The 19,102-nt window shown below is 37.9% G+C and overlaps 1 protein-coding gene across 10 annotated transcripts in view; it reads left to right on the top strand.

Annotated features, from left to right (window-relative positions):
- Positions 1-19,102, top strand: part of KIAA0232 (KIAA0232 ortholog) — a 66,215-nt gene that overhangs the window by 16,711 nt on the left and 30,402 nt on the right. For 4 of the 10 annotated variants that reach the window (XM_038135772.1, XM_038135769.1, XM_038135770.1 and 1 more), the window contains 2 exons: positions 2,474-2,977; positions 17,145-17,282. In XM_038135772.1, coding sequence (XP_037991700.1) covers positions 2,747-2,977; positions 17,145-17,282 — 369 coding nt within the window. In that variant the 5' untranslated portion in view covers positions 2,474-2,746. The remainder of the gene's footprint in view (positions 1-2,473; positions 2,978-17,144; positions 17,283-19,102) is intronic. The other 6 variants (XM_038135774.1, XM_038135775.1, XM_038135779.1 and 3 more) reach the window with 2 other exon arrangements.

Raw genomic sequence — 19,102 nt, 5'->3', positions numbered from 1 at the left:
GTTGCTTATGCTCTGCTGTGTTGTCCCTCTAACAGATGTGGGGGTGGTTGAAGTCCCCCAGGAGGACCAGGGCTTGTGGACATGAGGCTGCTCCTGTCTGTCTATAGAGGACTTCATAGTTCAGTCTTCCTGGGCAGGGAGCCTGTAGCAGACCCCCAGTATAACATGGCCTGTCACTGCCCTCCCTTTCATCCTGACCTATGACCTTTCAGTTGGCTCCTCTTTCGTTCCATGGTAGATCTCTGTGCACTCCAGGCAGTTGCTGACCTAGAGGTAACATCCCCTCCTTGTCCCCCGTGCCTGTCCTTCCTAAACACCCTGTATCCTTGCATTCCACACTCCAGTCATAGGAGTCATCCTGCCATGTCTTAGCGATGCCAGTATGATGGTAGACGTGCAGGCATGTGCATGTCTGTAACTTATTTTATTTTATTGCCTTTGCTTCACCTGTTTCCATAGGGGCATTTTAGCTGGGCTCCCAATGGAGCCAACTTACTGGCTGGATTGGCAGAAGTTCCTTTGTGCTCTTCAGGTGCTCTCCTGCTGACCTACAATCCCTTTCCAGGCTCTGAGCATCTTTTGGTGGCTCTGGCATCAAACTGGTAGCAGTAGGATGGACTGAGCCCTTGAACCTTTGGTAGTTCTGCACCATGTCTCAAAAAAGATAAATGAAGAGTGTCAGTTTTCCTATATCTATGAAATGTAGGATTTGGGGGGCCAACAAGGACTGTGGCATTGACTTGGGGAGAATATTCATCACATGCTGTGCTGTGGAGAGCCAGCAGGGCTGAAGAGATTTTCTGAAATGCTGTTCTTCAACAATTAAGATAGTATGGACTTCTTAAGAGTTTGGACTTGTGGCTCTTGGATTTGGACTACCTTGGGTCACAATACTAGACTTTTCTTGTACTTTCTGTTCTCTAATTATTTGATGAAGCAGTAACCTCCAGTGCCTTGTAGCATGTTTCCACGTACTGTTATTTGTGCTTACTTAAAAGATTTTGAGTAATTGAAACATGCTGCTGAGCAATATTGAATAATGTTGTGTTACCCTTTTCTCAAAATGAGCACTGCAGCCAGAGCAGTAAGGTCACTTTAGGAGAGGGAAGGGGTTTTGTGAACTCAGCAGCAAATGATCATAATGGGTTTCTATTTGGTGATGTTGCAAGTAACTTAGAAAAATCTGGAATATACATTTGTACCTGCTTGGTGCTGTAAAGAAAGCTCCTAAAAACGATCATCTTTTGTTGTGTTGACGTGTATTGACTTTCAGTTTTGTTTGGCCACAGAACACATGCTGCCCACATGAAGTGCTGCCCCCAGTATCTAGTTCAGATAGTTGTGTTAGGTGTCTGTTGTGTGCTGGTTATCTTGCACTGGGGTTGAAACAAAACAGCAGATTTTGCTTAGTCACTTGAGTCTATTTTGTTTCCTTTCAGTGAAGGGATATTTCCTGCTTGGAGTTGAGCTTTGTTTTCTCATACTAAGAAGCTGGAGAGGAGAAAGAAGGCCTACACAAATGCCAGATTGGCATGTGGTTGATAAGTAGACCAATCCAAAAATGCCTTTTTTGGGCTGACATTTTCTGCGTTCGAGAGCAGAATGCTGACGTGTGTGGTGCTTGCACCTTCTGCCCCTGGCTTATCAAGATTGATTTGTGATTGTGGGTGGTATAAGTCTTAGGATAGTTTGTCTATTTTAGGATATGGTTTAGAGTTTAAGCTCTCAGGTAGGACAGGTGTATGCTTTGTGTAAGGAGGGTTAAATGTTAATTTTTGGCACAGATAAATTATGTTCTGCTCAAACTTTTAAAGTGATTCCAGGGATTTACATTTTTATAAGGACAGTTTTTGGATGATAAAATGTTTTACTGTCCTGGAACAAGGCAAATAATTGAAACTAAGAAAAAACAACCTAAAAACCACCACCACCAAAAAACCAGAACCTGGAGGTAGTAGTAACTATTTAATAGTAGGATTTATGAAACTCCTGATCAGATGAATTTCATTAATTCAGTGTTTTATAAACAAAACACTTCTATTCCAGAAATGGGTATCACTGCAAAACCGTAGGATTATATTGTCTTCTAGTGATGCAAAATATGCAGTCTTTATTTAAACTGACATAGTTTTTTTTATGAGAGTGGTTTTTTTCAGCTGATAGTAAAAGTAATAAAATCTCAACTTTCCCATAAAGCTAGGTCAGACATATGTTTCAATCGACAGATTAATTGTGAAGTCTTTGATGAAAGAGTCTCTCTTCCTACGGTAAAAAGTACGTTTTTTAAAAGTCACCTTTAAACTTGTAATAATTCCTGTCACTCTTCAAAATGACACTGAGTAGATGCACATTATGTTTGGAGTAAGCAGTATGTAAATGACTGCTTTCTACTTTGGGTGGTTTTTTTCACTGTTTAATATTATTCATGTATGGATACATATTGTCACAACTTATCATTTTTTCCTCTTTATAGGTCCTGCTGGGGACTTGCATCTGGCCTCAATGTGAAATTAAGGTAGAAAAACACATCTACATATGTGTTTGCTATTAGGATTTAGTTTATTCACTGGTCATGCCTGAAGAGTGATGTTCGTCTGTAGTCGGCTAACAGCCAGGAAATATAAATGATTGTCCTAGAAGTCAAGCCTCTCTCCTATTTACTGGAGTGAAAATCACCTCCAGATATCGACGGAAAATCAACTACAGAAAATGCTTCACGTTATAAGGATGCCAACCACCTAGATTCATGCGCCCTATCTGTACAGTTGTTGTGGATGGTTTGCCATCTGAAAGCTCCTCAAGCTCTTATCCAGGCCCTGTATCTGTTTCTGAAATGTCTCTGCTACATGCTTTGGGTCCAGTGCAGACCTGGCTGGGACAAGAGCTAGAGAAGTGTGGCATTGATGCCATGATTTATACTCGGTATGTCCTCAGTCTTCTGCTGCATGATAGCTATGACTACGACCTGCAGGAACAGGTATTTACATATTTTAGATGTTGTCCAGTGAAAGTGAGTTTTTGTACCAGTTATGTTTTGTGTATTATACCTGGGTATGCTTCAGCTGGGGGGGTGGTTGTCTTTAAGTGTGTGGGTGGAAGGAGGGTATAAACCACACAGGAGTCAGATTTGATGGGTGAACTGAGATTAAAGTAGTTAGGTTACTGTATGGGCAATTACATTAAACAATGTTTTCACATGGCTACATTTGATACCAGAATTGTTAATGCTGGAATATCTGTGTCCTAAATGGAGACCATCACTACTTGTGATTGGAAACTTAATTTAATATTGGAACATTAGTAAATTAATGTAATTTTTGTAAACTGTGTCAAATTGCCCAGCTTCACGGTAGTTTGTAGATCCCCCCATCACTTCCCGTGGATTTCATGTTGTGCTATTTTCAGTAAAGAATAAACAGCCCCCAAAAATCTTTTAATCTTCAGGTATTTGAAATACGTTAATATACATACATTATTGATTTCTTCTAAAATAATGTTAATGCTGAATGCTGATAAAAAGCATGCAAGAGAGTTGTGACCCTAGAGCATACATACTGTTCAGTCTCGATACCTTTTATTTTTTTCTTTTTTATCTGTTTGCATCATAAGCCTGTATAGAAATACTTTTAATAGTGGAGTTCTATGGATTCAGGACTCAGAGAAATTACAGTGTTTTCAGAAAAGGCTGATGATGCCGTTAAACATAGACTTTGTCTTAGAAGGTGGTTGTGGTGACAGTGGGAAGGAAGAAAAGCAAATACCTGTTATTTGATAGCTTAATTATTAGTCCTTTTTCATTACTGTTGTTTTGGTTGTACTTCAAGCATTGCTGCCTAACTGCTTCAGAAATTCCATAGTCACCTAGTTTATATTTTTAAAAATCCATCAAGAGCAGAGCAGGTTATTGTGAGATAGATGTAAGTGTAACTGAAAAACAAAAAAATTCATGTCAGATGCCGTCAGTGTTTGAACTCTTAGGAACCCTTACCATGCATAAAGGCCTTCATGCTTCCCTTGTGCAAACCAGAAAACTTGTATCTATAAAAGTTTTTTTGTTTCTTTCTTTACAAAAGTGTATCCAGCAGTAGTGGGTGACATCAGCAACAACCCCACGATGATTAATAATAATAATAATTTTTAAAAAATGGTGTAAGCGCTTTCTGGAATGTACCTTAACATGTAGGTCTTGGTCAGATGTGAATGTCTGTATTTTAGAAGGGGCAGGAAAAGGTTTCTGTTTGAAAGGAGCATGTGTGATGAGGACATTAAAAATGAAACCAATTGAAACCACATGAGAACTTGAGGAGCTTTAGAGATAGGCCAGTGGCCTTGGGGGGAAATGAAGACGTGTTTCTTTTCAGTCCATTTCAGACCACTGTCATAACTTTGAAGTTGCTACTGTGATATTTCAAATTACTGAAGTGCCAAAATTAGTTTTCTTTTTATCAGGCTTTGCAAGAAGCAGGGTAACTATATTATGAAAATCTCATTCAGTTTATTTCTCATTTTGATACTTTAACTGGATCCTTTGTGGGTTTGATAACAGAGCTTTTAGGAATGTGTCTGTTCTCTTTCCAAGTTGATTATCTGAACCTAATGAGCCAAAGGGAGAAGAATACCACATGCTGACAGGGTAGCCAAAACCTGTGTTACTGTGCGGGTGCTGTGGTACCGATGTACAGGATGTCTTCTGAACAACACTGCGCTTTGAAGCTGCAAGATTTTTTTCCCACCTCCTCCAATTTGATCCTGTTTATAACATACTTTTACTGCGTTTGTTCACCCTGCCTCAAACAACTATTTTCTAAGTTTTTCAGACCTAGTATCAATTTAGTTTTGGCATTATATTCTGTAGTAATGATTAGGTGCACCTGTTACGAAACATACTGCTCCCTAATTCCTTTTTCAAATAGCTTAGTCTGTAAAGCCTGCAAATACAAATTTCTAACATAGAATTAAGGAACTATTTAAATACATGTGTTTTATTATTTATTTATTACTGATTTTAATTTTTTTTTTTTATTTTGCGTGTTACTTACTGGTTCTTTGTATCGCCTGACATTTTAAATTAGTTTTGGTTTGGTGAAGTTATTCAGAAACAAGAAAATCTTTACTCTAAAACATGTATTTAGGTATAAGCAATTTTAGTCCACTTTTGGTGATGGGTACAATATTAAGACAAAGGAGAAAAAAACATATACTAGTATTGTTTACAAGTAGAAGTCAAGGAAGAGAACAGGAATTAAATACCTAAATGAGAAGTAATTTAGGAGTAAAATACTTAGAGTTGCTGAGCTTCTTTAACCCAGATTAATTCCCATTGAAGGTTTGGTCCTTGGCATCCCAGGAATTTTTTCTCCCATGTGATTCCTTTAATTCTTAAGAAAGATAAGAGAATTTGCACGGAAAGAGCTGTTCTCAATAGTGGGCTTATTGCAATGATTTCTCTCCAACTTTAGAGCTACAAAAAGGACTGAAGCAGTCTATTCACATGGAGAAAACAAGGGACCAAGGGTACATGTTGCACTTGGGGCAGTTTCATCTTGATATGAGAATTTTTTTCTTTTTCTGTTTTCTTGTAGTGAGAACAGTCATTCAGTGGAACAACCTCCTCAGGAATGTGATAGAATCCCTGTTGCTGGAGGTTTTTGAGATGCAGTAGGGTGCTAGACAGTCTTGTCTAATCTCCTTTTCCCTTGGAAGGGTAGACCACATGATTCTTTGAGGTCCCTTCCCAGTCTGAGCTGTAATGTGATTCTGTGATTCTTTGCTTTTAGAACTCTGTTTTTGGGGATAGCGAGTAGCCATTGCTTTTTCCTCAAAATACAGCAGTGGCTTCTGTTTAGAGCAGGTTACAAGGAATGTATAGTCTCACAGTGGGATTATGCATAGGAACAATCCATTGCAGTTTGCTTTTTTGGGGGATGGGGGTGAAGAGGACTAATTTAGGAAGTCTTAATCTTATGGATACTGTCATCTTCATTAGAAATGTTACAGACTGAAGATGGTCATTAAGATCTTTCCACCTCAGAGTGTTGATGGTATCATCAACACAGTTTTAGTTGCTTCAGGGAGCCTCCTTCAGTGCTTGCTTTATAGTGTCCTAGTGTCATCAAGTGTAGCAGGGAAATGGAATTCTGAAGTCTGGACTGAGGTTCTGTCAGGTAAGTACAAAAATTTAGTATCAAAAATAAGTAAGAAAACCCATTCCCAACCTTACTAGGCATATACAGCTATTTAAGATATCACTGTTGTCACAGTATCAGTCACTTCTGTTTACAGTTAAAATAAGAATTTCAAAGGAATATGGGAATCTTGATTGACTATGGGAGTCTTGATTGATTAGATCTTCAGGGTTATTCTTGCAAATAAGCAGGATATTCCCTTCTGCTCTGTTAGTAATATTTAATATGTGGATTTTGGTCTTGAGTCTAATGCAGTCTTCTGTGGGTTTTTCCAGTGTTACTCTGATGCAGATTTGTGTGGCTTTCTCCGGTATTATCTTTTTTTGTGCAGTGAGCTAGTTTGATGTCTGGATAGAAGATAAGACTAAGAATGTGTGGCGGGGCAGAGGGGGGTTGTATTGGTTTTCATTCCCCTTTATTTGTATGTACGTAGGGTGGGATTGTTTTGTTTGGGTTTGTTACTGGTGTTACATCTATGCCTTGCCCAATTAGAATGGTCATTGTTGGGTCAGGCTCAGTATCACAAAATGTTAGATTGGTAAGTCATGAGTTTCCAGAGAGTTCATAGCAGATTTTTGCAAGTACAGAAAACATAGGTGGAAGTAAAACCCTCATACTGCATACACTGCAAACAAATTTTACTGGAATGTTTATAGTTTCTATTCTGGCTCATTGGCTTAAACTGAAATAGCTATTAAAATATTGGGAAATTTATAAGCCAGTATGTTTTGCCCAACTGTATTTCAAAGGAATAGAGAATTTCCAAGAAAAGAGTCTTGTTTATGGTAAATTGTACTGTGGTACCAGGGTCTTCAGGACTGCTATGGTTATACATGTGTTATTCATACCTATCAAGAATTACTGTAAAATTCTGTAAATATACACACTTTAAATGCATGTTGGTTTGTTTTGAAATACTCAAGTGCTGAAGGTAACTTAGTTATTGTTGGCACCTAGAGCACAATGCTTATCCAAGCCATACTTGCTACTTTTGGAAGTGAGTCTAAGAGTTCAAGATGCAAAAGTTCTTAAGAAGTACTTCATTCTGACTGTGTACTCTTTTTTTCTTTTTTTAATTTCCCTCTCCCGTCAGGTTTTTTTGGCAGCAGTGATGTTGCTGATGGGAGGTATTAAGTGGGCGGAAGTAGGAGGCTCTTTGGGATTTTTTTCCCCAGTATTGACTGATGGAGTAGAAAATACAAAGATCGTATGAATTGGGTTTGCACATTTTCCTTGATTCCTGTGATACAGTTCATAAAAATAGTTTTGAGGGTTCTGTTGAGGGTTCTGTGGCTAGTTTGTCATATCAGAAGACAAATAAGGATTTCAGTGGTAGACTTGCCTTTTTTTTCCTACAACTGAAGATATTGCTTGTGTACTATCTTTCTAGAGAACAATTCTCAAATTGATTTGCACATATATTAGATGTCTACATGGCCTAAAGATTACTAAAGAAATCTCTTGAACCTTATATGCTATATAAGATATTCATTATTTAGGTGTGCTAGGGAGTTTACTTGGTTCAGTTTGATTTGGTTATTTTTGAGGCCTGCCAATGGTCTTTTCAAAATGTTTGAAAATCACTGGTATTTTGTGCTGAGATAGATGACTTTTTAGTCACTTTGGGTCCATTAAGGAAAACCTCATAAAATTCATGTGGATTTACAGACTGTTTAATGTAAGTAAAGTGCAGGATGTTTCTGCCAAGTATATGTGTTTTTGCCATTTGCATTTTATTACTGAAATTTCTTACTTGGGATAAATTAAGCAGAAAATCATGAAATTGCTGTCAAGTTTTTCACTTTTGGGGACCCACAGAATTGCTGTTGGTGGAGATTTGAACATAGTGAGACAGCCTTTTGACTTCATGCTAGACTAATTTTTGATCAGAATACCTTGCTCTTAGTTTCCTAGTAGCAAACCAACTAGGTGCTTTTAAGGTTTGATTGTTGTTTAAATGCTGATTAAAAATATATTTGTAGATGCATGTGTTCTCAAACCAGTTTGTGATACAGTAAATATCACATTAAGATAATATAATCAGCGTGAAGCAGAAGGCATTGCCTTAAAATATACTTTGTGTGAAACATTTCTTCATTGATCGTTCTTTATACAGTATTAAAATCAGTGTTCCATGTTGTATCTTCCACATACTAATTGTAAGCCTAACTGCTTCTGAATATAATTATGGTTTAGAGCTGTGGATTTGTTCCTGTAGACTGTTCTCCCTTATAGAACCTTTATTTAAAAAAACCCCAAAACCTGACCCCAACAGTTAGACACTCTGTGAGATAAAGGCTTTGTTTGTAAGCCTTTGGTCATGCGGCTGAAAGATTGAAATGCATTTGTTATGCATATTTTCCATATCGAGTGTCTTCTGTTGCTTTTGATCTATTTCTTTCAACTCGTTTTAGGAAGTTAACAGTTATTTTCTGAGCCTCAAAAGTAAAGATACTTTTTTTTTTTTTTTAACATGATGTTTTCCTACCTCTCAGAATTAAATGGCTATTGCAGTGCCAACTACATACTTTTGTGATCAGGTTGAGATTTTTGCTTTTGATTTTTCAATTTTTAACAGAGAGGCTTTTTTGCAGGAAGACAAACAATTTGTAGATTGATTTGAAGTAGTTTCATTCAGGTAATCTTTTATATGGAGGCATAAAAAGTCTTCAGAATGATAGTTACACTTCTGCTGACTCTGATAATAATTTTTATTCTTGCTTTTTCTTACATATTTTAAGTCCAAAATGTAGTTTTCTTTTTTTATATTAAGAGAAAAAGAGAGCAGAGGAAGGGACACCTCAGCCCATACGTGATATATTTGAGGGCTTTACCTTGTGCTTTTAAGTCCATAAATGATTTTGGCCTATCCCTCTGCCCCGGTATGGGGATATCATTGCCAACTTTAGTCTATGTTTGGCTTGCATGTGCCAATGACACAGGACACTTTGGTGACTGAGCTTGGGATGCACTTTCTAGGTTCCCAGATCCAGTGGAATGTGCTGTTAGTTCTCCTGCCATCCCATATTAACCCAGTAGAGGGACCTGATGTCTGGATTTATATTCTAGTAATATACACTAGTTTTTCCCGTGTATATTTTGTGTGAAAGAGGATGTGGGGTTTTGTATGTGTTTTGTGTTTTTGTATGTCTCATCCAGAACCTAAAGAGAGGAGGAGAAATGAAGACTTGGTCCTGTGCACTCCACTAGCCATGTGTTGAATATTAATCTGTCTGGTACACCTATTTCACAACAATAACAATGCTGCTTCTAGTATAATTACACCCATTCTTTTGTCATCCCTAAGAAATGCTTTTGGGTCACTCAAACGCATTTTTTGATAAGGCATTAAATATGCAGAGTGGATTCAGCTACAGTAGGGAAACGCTGTGTGACTGCTGTACACAAGTGTTAGGAAATTTCGAAGTTCAGCAGCAACATGTTGAAATAAATTTCTTGAATGCAAAGCATTTTCTGTTTAGTTTCTATTTGTTACTGCTTATTAAGCTGTATAAGCTTAAGGTTATACTTATAAGCTTATATTGCTTATTAAGCAGTCTCGTAGGAACAATTTTAAAAATTTTCTGACCATAGTTCTGTAGTCAGTACCCCAACTAAGTATGTAAATTTCAAATTGTGGATATCAGTGTATGAATAAAAGAGTAGGTAGGTGGGGGAACTGTGAGACCAAGACTTTTAGCTGTACTGTTTTATATGACTCATTTGAAATCCTTTGATTACTCAAATGTATATGTTTACAGCAATGGGAATAACCCCCTTCTTCTTCCCATACATAAACATGTAAACTGAAGAAAGGACCAATTAATCATATTTAGAAAATGGTATTACATCTTGAAATTAATGTGCCCATAAAGCTTATTCATACAAAAGTTACACCACTTTCTAAAAGCTTAGATTACTAAGTTTAAAAGTTCATAGAGGAAAACTTAGCTGTGGTCCTGCCCTTTATCCCTTTCTAGGAAGGGGGTACTATAGCTGAGAGCTATATAATTCAAGTTTTGGGAAGTAATTTTTTTGTGTTCAGTATTAGTTTTTTGAGAAAAATTAGGTGGATATAGATTCTTCTTCACTTAAGCAAAGGAAGATGGCTGAAATGTCTTTACTGTAAAAGCATGTGTCTCAGGAAACTTATTTATTGATTTTTATTTGGCATTTGTCTTGTTAATTGTGCAGTAACTGATCTGTTTCGTATTTCTTTGTCCAGTGACTGTTAGATTCAGGACAGATTTGGAGTATCATGGACTGTGAGTTTGTATTCTCTATTCCATTTTAGGGGTGGGAATTGTGGTGGCAGGGATTGGAGCTCAGCAGTAGGCTTGTGCAAACTGTACAGGTTCCAGAGCAGTCAGCTTCAGCTTGTGTGTTAGTGCAGAGGAAAAGCATTCATTCTCAAGGACTCTGCTTATCTGAGAAACTTTATTTCCACACTCTCTGCTGCGTTTGTATTGGAGTGAGTGATCGCATTGAGCTGCTTGTTCCTTTGTTATCAAGTTGTGACTGCTAATGTATTCTCACAAAGCCTTATATAATCTGAAGCAGAGATGGAAGCTCAAGTGCTGGTGAGTCCTAACAGTCAGGATTTCTTTGCACCCATCTCTGTGCTGATACAATTGTACTGTTTGGATTTCTGGGCATAATTGAGATACTTCCTTCGTGTTCTTTGGGTATATGTCATTGCATGACAGTGCACTTGCCACATTTCTCCAAGCATAGACATGTGCTGCCTGTATTCTCTGAAATAAGATGATTACAGTGGTCTGTGATGCTTGCCACACAACTTTATCTCTAAAGCCAAGAAAGCAACCATAAATGTTATGAAATAACTTCTGCAGTCATGACATGCCCCTTTCAGACACCTTGACTCTGTAGTGACAGTTTCTGTTGAGTTTCTGGCTTTCTTTTCTGCAGTGTAAGTCAGACATGTAGTAAAATTATGCCTTTATAGCTCTAGCTATAGCCTTGCTAAATTTTCTTCTTTTCTGCTTTTACTTTAATGGGAAAAGTCTAAAGGCAGTCTGCTCAACAAACATAAGATTTTAACAGATGCAGCATTTGCATGTTCTCTCATTCTTTGGAGTGGGTGTGACAAATTTCTTCTCCTTAGTTTTAGCCTAGAAGTAACTTCTAATTAGTGAACAGCACATAGACTGCCCTTTCAAACTGGTAGGATTATAAGCAAAAGTTTATAATTGACAGAAACTCAGATGACAGGATTTTATACTTGGATTGATTAGTTTTGATAAGTAGAATTCTTCCCTGCCTGCCATCAGTCCTGAATACCCTGAGGTCATAGCAGTGCATGTTGTGATCTGCTACATTATCAGCTGTCCTGTTACAGTCAGGCTCTCGGGGGTTATAATGTTCTGGTTGAGACATCTGGGAAAGAGGTGACTTTCTAGTGAACCATCTAGTGGATAGATTGTTCCTTGGTTTTTCACTGTGAGTCTAAGATGAATTCTTTCCATGATAATTCCTGGATTTGGAGTTATTATCTAACATTAAAGAACGTTTCCCAGTCCTCTCTATTCTGTGTCTAGCAATGTTTTTTTGCCGTGGAGAAAACTTATGCTGCTCACTGAAATATACTCTTTGTCTGCATTTCCTTTCAGGCATATTAGCTGAGTTTGAGCCAATGTTCTTGTGTTTTTTTCTGAACTGTCTCACCTATGTATCTCTTTATCTTTGTCTCAGTCTGAGGCAGCCTGTAAGGAATGTCTAAGCTGCTGCTGGCCCACCAGACCTTTCTCAGTATTTATAATAAATTTCATTATGAAAAGGTATCCATCACCGTGGCTTTAAGCAATCTAAAAGAGATTTTCCTGAATCTCAGTTAAGTGGAAGCATTTTTTCAGGCTTCAGATCACTGAAGGTCTTTATACATTGTTGAATAATTTGTGATCTGTTGCAATTTTACCCAAATCTCAATTGTGAAATTCTCAAAGAGAAAGTGGTGTTCCATTCTGGATATAATTTGTTATGGAATTATTGAATGGTTTGGTTTGGAAGGGATCTTAAAGACTGTCTAGTTCCAAGCCCCCTGCCATGGGCAGGGATTCCTTCCCCAAGACTGGGTTGCTCAGAGCCCCATCTAGCCTGGCCTTGAATACCTCCAGGAAGGGGCAGCCACAACTTCTCTGAGCAACCTTTCAGGTGTCTTATAACCTGCAGAGTAAAGAATTTCTTTCTAATCTCTAATCTATACCTGACTGCCTTCATTTTAAAGACATTCCCCCTTGTGCTGTCTCTCCATGCTCTTGTCAGAAGTCCCTCCTGAGCTCTCCTGTAGGCTTTTCATGCACTGGAGGGTACTGTAAGGTCTCCCTGGAGCCTCTACTCTCAGCTGAACAACCTGGAGAACTCTGTCAGCCTGTGTTCAAAGCAGAGGTGTTCTGGCTTTCTTGTGGCCCTTCTGTGGACTCGCTTCTACAGGTCCATGTCCCCCTCATGTTGGGAACAGACCTGGGGTGTCGTACTATTGGTTTAGTCTCATGAGAGTGAAACAGCCAGAATCACCTTCCTTTGCCTGCTGGCCACACTGCTTTGGATGCAGCCCAGGACACAGTTGTCCTTCTGGGCTGTGGCTGCACATTGCTAGATCACGTTCAACTTCTTGTCAGCCAACAGCCCTAAGTCCATTTCTTTGGGGCTCCTCGTGATCCTTTCTCTGCCCAGCCTGGATTTGTGTTTGGAATTGCCTCAACTTGGGTGGAGTACCTTGCACTTGGCCTCGCTGAACTTCATGAAGTTCACACAGGCCCACCTCTCAAGCCTGTCAAGGTTCCTCTGGATGGCATCCTTTCCTTCCAGTGTGCCAACCACAGCACAGTTTGGTGTCACTGACAAACTTCCTGTGGGAGCACTTGATCCCACTGTCCATGTCACTGACAAAGGTGTTAAACAGCATCAGTACCAATACAGACCCAGAGAAACCATTGCCACTGGCCTTCACTTGAACATCAAGCCATTAACCACAACTCTTGAGTGTGACCATCCAACCAATTCCTTATCCACTGTGTGGTCCATCTGTCAAATCCATGTCTTTCCACAAGCAAGGAGGGTGTCACAAGCTTTGCACAGGTCCAGGTAGTTGACATCATTTACTCTTCCCTTACCCACCAAAGATGTTATCCTGTCTTAGAAGGCCATTCACCTCCTTATTTTCCATGTGCTTTAATACAGTTTCCAGGAGGATCTGTGCCATGATCTTGCTAGGCACAGAAGTGACACTGACTGGCCTGTAGTTCCTCAAGTCTTCCTTTTCTTCCCTTTGTAAAAACAGGTTATGTTTCCCTTTCTAATGTTGCCATTTATCTGGATCATGAGCTTCATAATGCTTTTATTTCAGTCATATTGCAAGGTGTCGCATTTGTTTTCTTACAGATAGTAGATATTTCTTTTTACAGCAAATGAAAGGAGAATCACTATCAAACTTCCTTTTTTTTATTTCTTCTCCAATTTTGTTGAGTTTAGAGGGAAGTGGTGGAATTGCTGATTTTGCATAGTTGAATAGAATAAACCATTTCTAAGTATTTCTAAAATTTGTGCCTGTATTGTAATTTAAAATTGAATTAAGCACTCAAAATACTGGCTTTCTTGAGGCACCACTAGTGTGAAGAATACAGATACTTCATCAATGTTTTTTAGCCATATTTATAGTTATTAAGTTATTTTTGTCGGGAAACTGCACTTTCAGTGTCTTCATGATTGAAAATCTCTAATGAAATTATCTAGTTACGTAGTAGGTAGGGCATAGTAGGACTCTGAAGAGTAGATGTTTGAATAACGGTTTAGAGATACAAACTTGGGTTTTTTTCAGTATCCAGAGGGCATTGGCTTTCTGTTGATAATTCTTTAATACCGGATGATCATCTCTTGAAAATGTAGGTAATGGTAGTCCGGTCTAAATATTTGAACTCTGTAAGCCAAAATTTACTTTTTCTTCTGTGTGTACGCGTATGCACACTTCTAAAATCTGTAAGTTGAGTGGCATTGCTTTTGTGAAAAGTTCAGCGACCAGTGTAGAGCTCTTGCATTAAAACGAGCATTATGTTGTGATCTCTAGTTCTATTAGGAAGCATGGTAAATGGAGGCATCTAGTAGGTGAAGAGATCAGAAGTTCTTGGTTATTCTTTCCACGTGGAGGAAGTAGTTGACCTGTCTTCATCCATACAGAATGTTTTGCTGAGCTGCTTTCTTTCCTGCTTGTTATGGACTTGATACTTTTCAATCTAAGGAGTAAACCCACTAATGGGCTTCTGACTGCTGAAGACAGAGAGTAAAAGAGAGGGGAAAAAATTTAAGAGACTTATTTAAGTAATTTAAATCATTGGGAAAAACTGGGTTGTCTGTCTTTTTTTTGTTTGTTTGTTTGACAGCTTAGCCATCATAAAAGAGGAGGATCACTGTGTCTCACCGTTCTACAAACTCACTCTCTAGGGTGTTTTACATTTCCTTGTTTATCAGGCATTTTAGTGTAATGTTGGGCTTTGTAAAACCTTTTTGGTTTTGATCCAGAATGGTTCTGATACACAAGAATTATGCCTAAGGTTTTTTTTTCTTCACTGTTCTGCAGGGTTTTATGAGTGTGGTGTTTGATTTGTGTACAGAAGGTGCAAGATCCTCAGTAACATAGGCTATATCCAATACATCTATAGTGCTGATAAATAGTGTAGTTTAGATGAAGATTTTAAACTGCAAAATTTTTCACGGAATAGCTGTAATCCATGGTGTTTGCTAGTTTTGTAAAATCTGAGGCTATAAAACTTATGAGTTTGTCCTGAAAAAAAAATTCTAACCAAGTTTTAAACTCAGCAGCCAGGTGTGACTGAAAGCCATGTCTCCAAAAATTTTTTTTTGTGTGTATCACATAAGGAGATAGAAAGAAAAAGAGAATTCTATCAGAGCTATGTCCTCAACTGCTGCATCCTGAAGGACAAGCCATGTTGTTCCCAGAGTGCACAAACAACTCACTCACTCTGGAAGGACGGATAAGACCGTGATACCACAGGTGTGGGGTGGGGTCCTGAGACAGAATTCCATTTAGCTTCCCTTCCCCATTAAAAAAACTGGATATCTCTTAAAAGAGATTTTTCAGTTTTTAAAAGTTGAAAACTGTCGAAGTTTGTAAATAAGTGTCAGTTTTGAAATTATGTGTGTGAAGGACTGAATGAAATGCTTTATAAATTTCTGTGAGCATGAAGGTTCTTGCTGCTCTGCTGACAGATAGTTGGTAAAGCTGTGATCTATCACTACAAAGCAAACCTTTGTTAGCATAGAGAAAAACAGTAATACATAGCATTTAGGGAATGTTTTCCTACTGCAGATGTTGTCTTTGTGAACTTTCCATGTAAAATCAGAATAAATGAAGTTAACTCAGTGCAAATTTGCTGGTGTACCTGGATCTTCACCCACACAGATGGGTCTGTATTTACTTATTTGCAGCTGTGCCTGTGTGAATGAGCTGGAGGGGTTTTGGGAGCTGGTGGGGAGTAGGTGGTTCTCATCAGTTTGTTTTCTTTCCTATTAATATTATTGGGAAGAGTTAGAGTGCTCTACAGCCTCGTTGTATAAAGAAATATATAAACTGCAATTGAATTGTAGATATACACAGTCTTTTAAACCTATTCTGATTTTTTTTCTATTATTTCTTTTGTTATTCCTTCTAATAACAGTACAGTAGACTGTTCAAATATTTTTTAAGTGAATCATGGGCACCTTGCACAAGTGCTAGGAAAATCAGAGTGACTGCTAGCTTTTTGCTCTTTCAGCACTAAATGCAATTCTCCAGTTTTGGTGCTCAAATAAGACTTCAAGCAGTAAATCCAGCAAATTGCTCTGCTCCTTCTCACAAAGTGACAAATGGCAGCCTTTCTGTGGCTGCTTCTGAAGATGGTTGGTCTCTCTTGGCCCCCATTTTTCCCCCATCTTGTTCTTTGATTGCACAGGGACAATTACTTGCACTGACAACTTGTTTTACTTTGTTATAAACCATGGGGAACTAGGAATTCTTTTAAATGAGGGTGAGTCTTAGCCTGGTTTCCTTTGGAAGCAGTAACAGATACATTAAAAAGGTTGAAATAGGTAGGCTGCAAAGCACCAGAGGTTTGTGGATCTTTCTGAAGAAGATGATTTTAGACAAGCATACATTTTAAGATGTTAAAGACTATCTTACTGATAGCCAAAATATTTCCTTCATGAGATGAAAATTGCAAATCATGTATATGTACATGAACAGACAGTGAAGATTGAGCAAGTCTGGTAATAAATTTTGTAACTTCTGAAAAGCCATATAAAATGGATGCTATGTATCTTCAGATAATTGCATATAATACAGTAGCATTCTACTCTGATGTTACTGTTCTTCATTGTTCTTACATGTGTTAGGAGCCAACCCCACCTACTCACCCTCACTTCTCAATTACTTGAATTTTCTTCTGAAGTAGTTCAGGTTTATTTTATGATAGCTACTGCTATCTCTAGCTGTAATCATGTTCATCTTCAGGATCTAACACTGCATTTTCTTCTTCTGGCTTGTTTAACTTTTTCTTAAGTTTGATCTTAAGTTTTTGAACTACTTGCTTTTCATTCTTATTATTTTGGAGATCAGTGAAACTAACATACTTTGTGTAAATTACAGTAATACATTCAACCATAAGTTGGCCATAAAGTTGCCTTTATGGGTATACTTTGCAAAAATTGGAAAATATTACAGAGAAGTGTGAGTTGCCTCCCTGTCCTGTAAAAGATGCATGTGCTTTTCTGAATAGTAAGTGCAAGTTTTATGTAATCAAACTAATCTTTAATTTGGCAAAAAGTAGTTTTTAGCAGATAGAAAGCGGTTGGTTTCATTTTGCTCAGTATGTTATTTGTAGTCCTGCTCTGCTATAGTACTGAGATACTAATGTATTTAAATAATGTAATTTCTTTATTTGATTTTAGGAGAATGACATCTTCCTGGGCTGGGAAAAGGGAGCTTACAAGAAATGGGGAAAGAGTAAGAAAAAGTGCTCTGATCTAACACTAGAGGAAATGAAAAAACAGGCTGCTGTCCAGTGTCTTCGCTCTGCTTCTGATGAAGTAAGTTTGGACTACTTAATAGATTCTTAAGGCTTTATGTCCTTTTTTGTGTTAGATGTATTTCGCTTGTGATGCTTGTATTTTAATATGGGTTCTTAAAGTGCTAGTTTGCCAAGAGTTCTCCAAGAATTCTTTATTTTTATTTAGGAAATTATGAAATCGGAGTATGTTAGAATGGTTTCACAAGGGATTCTGTACTATGCAGTGTCATGCTTTCCTTTCTGTAAACCCTTGCCTATTCCTGTCAGGGCACCAGTTTGAAATTACCAAAACTTTGCATAAAAGTAATTCTAAAAATTCTAAGTTGACTTTGTGTTGTGTTTGGCTAGAAAGGAATGGAATATATGGGCAGAAGCCATCTTGCTTTGTGCATGCAACATGTATAACCCAGAATTCCTAAATAAAAAGCCATGTATAGTAGCAAATGTTCACTTTCCAGCTTACATGATTGAGTGGAACTGAAGTGCACTGACTAGAGCAGGAGAGCAGAGGTGAAGGCACCAGGTTGAAGGAAGATAGCAGATACTGTGTAGTTGAGCAGAAAAGTGGACAAAGGGAGAGGCAGTTGAAGGCAATATTTAAAAAGAAAGAATGATCTGTAGAACAAGTCAAAGAAAGCTCTCCAGGGAGATTTTTCAGAAAGCAAAAATGAGAAACTGTTTTTTTAGTTTACAGAACTATAAATACTCTGATCTGTCAGTGCTGTCAGAAGAAACTACCCCACCTTTGCAGCCTGGTTGCATTACTGCTCTCCACACCTTCCTAGTCATAGCTTGTGCTTGCACAAGCATTTGGGTGGTTATGTGGACAACTGGTTTGGGAAAGTGAATCAGTTTCCTGAGATTAACCTGGTTGGGGCAGAGGAAATGTTAACCCAGAGAGGTTTCCTGGTCAGTTTTGTGGCACAGGCACTCGTGCCAGCAAGGCTGTGGAAAAGTAATCAAGGAAGTGGGGAAGATGTGGTGGTTATTCCCACCACCTTCAGCAGCATTCCCATCACATTCTGACTCACTGTGAAGCTGCTTGAATATTTGTTCAGTTACCAAATTGCTAACTCACTAACTGGGAGATTTCTGACCTCCCATTTCCCCATTACTTATTATCCTAACAAAGTGATGCAAAGTACAATTTTGTTGGTAATTTGCTCTGCTCTCAAAGTTGCAGAGATCAGCACTCCAACTACTATGGAAGTTAATTTGAATATGAAGAAAATTCAGAGAAATAATTGCAAGAAGTAATGTCTATCTTGAGGATATGTTTGTCTTTGTATACTCATTTTATGAACAATAAAATGTAGGTCTCATACACAGACTGCAGGAATACTGATGATTGATTCTTAAGTTCAGAAATTACACTCTTGATGCATCTGCACATAGCTAAAAATCAAGAATCATCACTGGGAACTAAATTTATGTTACATAGAGAAATTTAGTTGCAGAGCAAAAGGAAGTAGGTGAATTCATTAATAATCTTTAACAGAGAAGGAAAGAAACTATTCAACTACAGTTTTGAAAGAATAGAAGTACACAAGATCTGAAAGATTGAAAAATAACTTCACCTTTGATCTCTGTCACCTTGTTAGTGTTCAACATTAACCTATAATCTGCAACCTGTAGACTTATTTCAGAGCTATTTTGACTTCTGTTGCCTACTCAGACAATTAAGCTTGCACATTTTTTGTCATTAACGAAATTCAGGTCATAATTTTAATAATGTATATTCAAACACAAAATTGAACCTTTAAACCTTTTAAAAAATGTTTTCACTTAAAGCTGCTTTATGGGTAGTTTAACACAAGCATTGCATGAGAGAAATACAGA

Source organism: Motacilla alba, chromosome 4 (genome assembly GCF_015832195.1).
Source record: "Motacilla alba alba isolate MOTALB_02 chromosome 4, Motacilla_alba_V1.0_pri, whole genome shotgun sequence".
Taxonomy (NCBI): Eukaryota; Metazoa; Chordata; class Aves; order Passeriformes; family Motacillidae; genus Motacilla; species Motacilla alba.
Note: the sequence above shows the minus strand (reverse complement) of the source record. Positions and strands in the feature narration are given on the sequence as shown.